Raw genomic sequence first — 6,650 nt, 5'->3', positions numbered from 1 at the left:
ATAACGTGGGTGTCCATTAGAACATATAATCCACAGCCTGGCTTGCATCACGCCGTAATTACACGCCAGGGCCACGTCTGGCAGCTCAGAAATGTTTTCTAGAATGAGAAATAAATTCCCCGTGTCCATAGAAAAACCCAAACAACAAAACCCTCACGTGTCCTCTCTGGAATGATGGACTTTTCTGGAGAGGGGAGTAAAATTAGATCACTTTTTAGGCTGAAAATGCGCCTGGTTTTGGCTGTTTCCTCACTTTACTCGGAGTAGGTGGAGCCATCCAATAATTTTAATGCCGCCAACAACAAAAGAGGTGGTGGAAGGAAGGAAGGAAGATAGCAATCTGCGAAATGACGAGCCCGAGATTATGCGAAGTAAGTGGGCAGTCGGGGCTGGGCTTGGCTGTAAATAAATCAATCATTGTTTCTTTCCAAGAGGAGGTCCAAATCCTATATAAAAGTTGTCCCATACCACCTTCCCTCAGTCCCGTTGACTTCTTTCCACTGGTTCGTGCCGTGGGACACGGTAAGAGATTCCACCTACTGATGGAAATTAATCTGGCTGATGAGGCTTGGAATGCTAAGGTGGAAATGCGGGATTAAATGTGGCTTTGGGGTTTCAAAAATTCCTCTTTATTTGCAGCTGTTTTGTTGGGTTTTTTTGTCTTTCCTACCAATTCAGGGATCGTGTAACCACACAGGGAAAGGAGAGAGCTGGGACACGGAAAATCCGGGGTTCGGAGCCCCTTGGATTTCTCTGGGCCCAGCACCAGAGAATGGCAGCACCCACCCACAACTCCTGGATTTTCTTGGAACACAAACCTTGAGGGAAAGGGCAGGAAAAAGAGAATTCTCGAGTACCCAGCAGAGAGTGGGAAACAAAGGAACAAAGTGGGGCTCTATCCTCATTTTCCAGCCTTTTATCTGCATAGGGAACGGTTTCTTTTGGGCACTTCACTCCTTGGAGGAGTCGTTTTCACCTCGGGCCTTTTGACACCTGATCCTGCAGGTCTTTTTCTTTCAGAGCGGTCCCTTCCTCTCGCAGGAGCATCAATTCCTGCTGCCGGCAGACGAGGACGTGGCTGGGGTGGGGATTAAGCGCTAAAGAGGCGCTCAAACTTCAGAGCATCCCTCGGGGACAGGCGCACATCAAACCCTGCAAGTGCTGCCCTGCGGCTGCTGAAGATTTGGGCTTTTTTTTTCCACCCCCCGCTTCTTTTTGCATCGCTGACAACTTTTCCACAGGCTCTTTCTTCTCCTTCTGAAGGAGAAATGAAAAACTGAGGTCCTTTTGAAGGCGGGATTGAAGAATTTCAAAGTAGAATGAAGTTGTTGTTATGCAAATGACGAGCCGCGTTCTTTCCTGCGGCCAGGGAATATTAATCCCTATCCCCGAGCATTGCAGCCCTTTCAAAATTCCCAAACCACATTTGGATGAGGGCAATTCTGGGCTACCACGGCCTCGTGTGCCTCTTGCAGTGACACACCTGCTGCGAGAGGGAATTGTTAAGGAATGCTGTCCTAGATTAAAAAAAAAAGAACAGTTATATCTGGATAAGGAGGTTCTGTAGATGGAATAAGCTGAAAACTTCACAGGTTCTCGGTTTAATTCATTAATTCCCTTAGCTGACAATCCTTGCATCATTCAGGGGTGGAGGAAGGAGCACAAAGGGAAGAGAAGACAATTCCCTGTCGGAAGGGGATGGGGTGGCCCAGTAACACAACATTCCGTCCCTCTGGAATTGCTCAGGCCTGGTTTTTGTCTCTCTTGCAGGACTCCCATCACACAGACCATGGGTTCCCACCAGCAGAAGGGCGACGGCCAAGGGATGTCTGAGCAGTCCGGAGGGTGCCATGGTGGCGGTGGAGGCTGCGGTTGCTGCTGCCACGGAGGAGGCGGCTGCCACAGCAGCGGTGGAGGAGGATCCATGGGACAGCAGAGCCAGGGATCGTCCTGCCACGGAGGAGGAGGAGGAGGAGGAGGAGGAGGAGGAGGCGGCTGCTGCGGCGGCGGTGGCGGCGGTGGCAGCGGTGGTGGGATAATTTATCAGACTCACGGGTCATCATCCTCCTGTGGAGGAGGAGGAGGAGGAGGAGGAGGAGGAGGAGGCGGACAGCAGAGCCAAGGATCCATCTGCATTATTGGAGGAGGAGGAGGAGGAGGTGGTGGCTCAGGGCAACAAAGCCAAGGTCCCATCATTATTGGAGGGGGTGGAGGTGGCGGAGGAGGAGGTTCTGACCACCAGAGCCATATGCCCATCTGCATAGGTGGAGGAATTGGAGGTGGTGGTGGAGGTTCAGGCCAGGAGGGCAAAGGAATCATCATCATCGGTGGAGGCAGCGGTGGAGGAGGAGGAGGAGGAGGAGGAGGAGGCTCAGGCCACCAGGGCCAAGGTCCCATCTGCATTGGAGGTGGCAGTGGAGGAGGAGGTGGTGGTCAACAAAGCCAAGGCCCCATCATTATTGGTGGTGGTGGTGGTGGTGGCTCAGGGCAGCAGAGCCAAGGTCCCATCTGTATTGGTGGGGGTGGCAAGGGAGGAGGAGGTGGTGGAGGTGGTGGAGGTGGTGGCTCAGGCCACCAGGGCCAAGGTCCCATCATTATTAGTGGAGGAGGTGGTGGTGGTGGTGGAGGAGGTTCAGGCCACCAGGGCCAAGGTCCCATCTGCATTGGAGGTGGCAGTGGTGGTGGAGGAGGAGGTGGTGGTCAACAAAGCCAAGGTCCCATCATTATTGCTGGTGGTGGTGGTGGTGGCTCTGGGCAGAGCCAAGGTCCCATCTGTATTGGTGGGGGTGGCAAGGGAGGAGGAGGTGGTGGTGGCAGTGGTGGCTCGGGGCATCAGGGCCAAGGTCCCATCATTATTAGTGGAGGAGGTGGTGGTGGTGGAGGTGGTGGCTCAGGTCACCAGGGCCAAGGTCCCATCTGCATTGGAGGTGGCAGTGGAGGTGGTGGCGGTGGTGGCTCAGGCCACCAGGGCCAAGGTCCCATCATCATTGGTGGTGGAGGAGGAGGAGGAGGAGGTGGAGGAGGTTCAGGTCACCAGAGTCAAGGTCCCATCTGCATTGGAGGTGGCAGTGGAGGAGGAGGTGGTGGCAGTGGTGGCTCAGGCCACCAGGGCCAAGGTCCCATCTGCATTGGAGGTGGCAGTGGAGGTGGTGGCGGTGGTGGCTCAGGTCACCAGGGCCAAGGTCCCATCTGCATTGGAGGTGGCAGTGGAGGAGGAGGTGGTGGCNGGAGGTGGTGGCGGTGGTGGCTCAGGTCACCAGGGCCAAGGTCCCATCTGCATTGGAGGTGGCAGTGGAGGAGGAGGTGGTGGCGGTGGTGGCTCAGGTCACCAGGGTCAAGGCCCCATCTGCATTGGAGGTGGCAGTGGAGGAGGAGGAGGAGGTGGTGGTGGCTCAGGTCACCAGGGCCAAGGTCCCATCTGCATTGGAGGTGGTGGAGGAGGAGGAGGTGGTGGTGGCTCAGGTCACCAGGGCCAAGGTCCCATCATCATTGGTGGTGGTGGAGGAGGAGGAGGAGGTGGCGGTGGTGGCTCAGGGCACCAGGGCCAAGGCCCCATCTGCATTGGAGGTGGCAGTGGAGGAGGAGGAGGAGGAGGAGGAGGTTCAGGCCACCAGGGCCAAGGTCCCGTCATCATCATCAGTGGTGGAGGCGGAGGTGGAAGTGGAGGTGGAGGTGGTTCCTCCAGCTCTGGAGGAATGTCCATGCAGCAGCAGACCCAGCCCATCTGCTGGCCACCGCAGACCAAGCGCAAGTAGTGGCTGCCAGAAGGACTCTGACACCAAGGAAGCCCAAGATATGAAGATGCCTCACATTTCCTCCTCTGTTAAACTGAAGATTGTTTGTGTTGTTCTCTTCTCCCTTCCCCTGGGAATGTTCTGACCGGAACCTCTGGTGTTGTGTATCCCTAATTCCAGCCAGGGTCGTTCCGTGTGCCTGTTCCTGCCTCAGTTTTCAGGTGCTTGCACCAGACAATAAAACTTGCAGTTCTAGAGAGTTCTGTGTGTGAGTGGTTGGATTTTCCAGCTCTGGTTGCTTCATTTCCATCCCTGCTTTGGTTCCAGTGCTGTTGCAATAAAGCTCCAGAGCAAAACTGCTCTGAAACCCCAGCGGGTAGAAGAGATTTTGGATTCACTAAATATTCTCAGGTCACTATTTAATGTCTCTTGATAATGATGATCCAGACTTTTGCCCATCAGAGAAGGTACCACAAAGTTGATCACTCTGGTCTCTCTCCCTCACCAAAATTCTGTTGATGCCCAAGAACATTCTGAGTGGGTTCAGAGAGAGAAGATGACCAAATTCCGCTAGGAAGGATTTCGGGGTGCAATCACAGGGGTGAGAGAAGCTTCACGAGGCGGTGCAGAAGCTCCTGGTGCTCTCACAAGTGGAAGAGAAATGAGGGAGTTTGTCCAACGCTTTTCCAGCTCTGAATTCCCAGTGGAATCAGGGCCAAGCCCAGGACTTCAGCCCCTTCCAAGGGCTGGGATGCTCAGGCTGGAAAACCTGGGGATTTCCTCATTCCCCCAGGCCTAAAACACAGCTCCGGGTGTGAGTCCTCAGAGGGAGTTTCCCTGTGGGAGGCGATCTCTTTGATGTGGTCTACTCTGGTAATTAGCAGGGAAAGGGAATTAGACCTCGGAACTGTTCTATGGGAGAGAGGTGACGGACACCTGGAATTGTCCCAGGAGAAAACGGAGTGACCCATGGCTGTAACGGCTTCTCCTGTCCCTCCACCCTCTGCCCTCTCCCCCTTGGGGACCTCAGTGAGGCAAACACCTCAAAACACATCCGGATGAGCCCCTCCAGCCAGTGTTGACGCTGGAATAGCTGAATTTCCTGGGATTTCATTATGGGAAGTCATCGAGGGTGCCAAAATTCCAGTGGCTGGGAACTGCACAAACGCTGGCACAGAGCAAAGCCAGAGTTTGGGGTCCCACTTCAGGGGGGTGGGAACGGTGCTGTCAGAAATCTCTGCACCCAAAAATGACCCAGGACCAGGAAAATCAGGATCCAAATTACAGAAATTTTCAGGGTGACAGCGGGAGCACAACACAGCCTCAAAATCCCATTTCTTCTTCAGAAATGTCATCCCCAAAACGGGCAGGAATTCATCCTTTTGGTCCATATCCATGTGCTGCTGCACAGGGGGAATGTTGGATCTGGTACCCCTCCACCTCCATTGCTTGAAGTGGTGGGGCCTGCCTGACCTCAGCTCTCTCCAGAGTGGTGGAATCAAACAAAAATCCCCATCAACCCTTCACTGCTGTGGTGGGAAACCTCCCACAGCCATGGGGGATTCCTTTGGTGCCCCAGAAACACCAGAATTCCCCTGGGAATCTCCACAGTCACGGGATGGTGGAATCACAGAATATCCTGAGGTGGAAGGGACCCCCGAGGATCATCAAAGTCCAACTCCCGGCCCTGCACAGACACCCCACCAATCCCCCCTGTGCCTCCAGACTGTAACACTCAACAAAATGAGGCTCCCCAGCCCCTTCTGGTGTCGGTCACCAGCGGCATCTCCCGGCTGGAGTGGAGGCTGGCAACCTCCAGAATCCTGCTGGAGCCCCAGAATCCAACCTGGGAATTCAAGCACGGGAGCCGAGCTCACGTGTGGGATCTGCTGTGGATGCAGGGCAGCCGAGGAAGTGATGCACGGGAGAAGCATCGTCCGCATCCAGTGAGTCAGGACAAGTAGGATGAAGGAGGAGAGTTTGTTTGGTAAATAAACCTATCACCATTCCTTTGGATGCCTCACTTCCCGCTCAGGAAAAAGGGTATAAAAGTTGGTGGATCTCGGGGTGCTTCATTCGCTCAGCTTTGCCCTGAGGTGTCCGTGGTCAGAGCCGAGAGGGGTAAGTCCAGCTCTGCCCAAGGGTGGGATTCTTCTCTTCCTTTCCTGCTTCCAAAACACAAAAGTTTGGGTAAAAAATACATCTGGTGGTTGGTGCTGGAAGGGCAGGGAAGTTGCTGGGATGAATTTAAATCTCTTATGGATGCCTTGGTCCCACCAGACCGAACAGAAGCAGGATCAGCCCGTGCTGCAGAAGGTTGTCTTTGAGACCTTGAGATGGAGTGGCTTTGGGATGAAGAGATAAAAGGGATAAAAGTCTTTAAAAGATGATCCTGGACACTAGAAAGTGGTGTTGGGCTGGACTGTGGTCATGGGCCTTGGGAAATTCTCGGGAGAATCGGTGGTAAAAAGCTTTTCCTTGCAGGGTCACTGCTCCAAGATGTGCTCCAGACAAAGCGGGTGCGGCTGCGGCTGCAGCTGCTGCTGCTGCTGCTGCCGGGGGAGTTACCAGTCCCAGGGCTCCTCCGGCGGGGGAGGAGGCGGATCCTGCTGCGGTGGAGGATCCTCCGGTGGATCAGCCCAGAAGATCATCATCAGCTCTGGTGGTGGAGGAGGAGGAGGCTCCTCTGGATGCTGCGGAGGGGGATCCAGTGGCGGTTCTTCAGGAGGGAAGATGATGGGAGGTGGAGGCGGTGGAGGTTCCTCCGGATGCTGCGGTGGAGGATCCGGTGGTGGATCATCAAAGAGCATGATGGGAGGTGGAGGTGGTGGAGGATCCTCCGGATGCTGCGGAGGAGGATCCGGTGGTGGCTCTTCTGGAATGAAGATCATCATGGGAGGTGGAGGTGGAGGTGGA

At 54.8% G+C, this 6,650-nt stretch overlaps 1 protein-coding gene across 1 annotated transcript in view; it reads left to right on the top strand.

The window, feature by feature from the left end:
- Positions 1-364: 364 nt before the first annotated feature.
- The window catches only part of LOC107214628, a 12,421-nt gene continuing 6,135 nt past the window's right edge, over positions 365-6,650 (top strand). Inside the window, exons 1-7 of the mRNA XM_033519785.1 lie at positions 365-371; positions 1,771-1,947; positions 2,079-3,014; positions 3,070-3,231; positions 3,293-3,751; positions 5,460-5,680; positions 6,138-6,633. Of these exons, the coding sequence (XP_033375676.1) occupies positions 365-371; positions 1,771-1,947; positions 2,079-3,014; positions 3,070-3,231; positions 3,293-3,751; positions 5,460-5,680; positions 6,138-6,633 (2,458 nt within the window). The remainder of the gene's footprint in view (positions 372-1,770; positions 1,948-2,078; positions 3,015-3,069; positions 3,232-3,292; positions 3,752-5,459; positions 5,681-6,137; positions 6,634-6,650) is intronic.

The sequence above is a fragment of the Parus major genome, chromosome 25LG2, assembly GCF_001522545.3.
Source record: "Parus major isolate Abel chromosome 25LG2, Parus_major1.1, whole genome shotgun sequence".
NCBI lineage: Eukaryota > Metazoa > Chordata > Aves > Passeriformes > Paridae > Parus > Parus major.
This window is presented reverse-complemented; position numbering and strand designations above follow the sequence as displayed.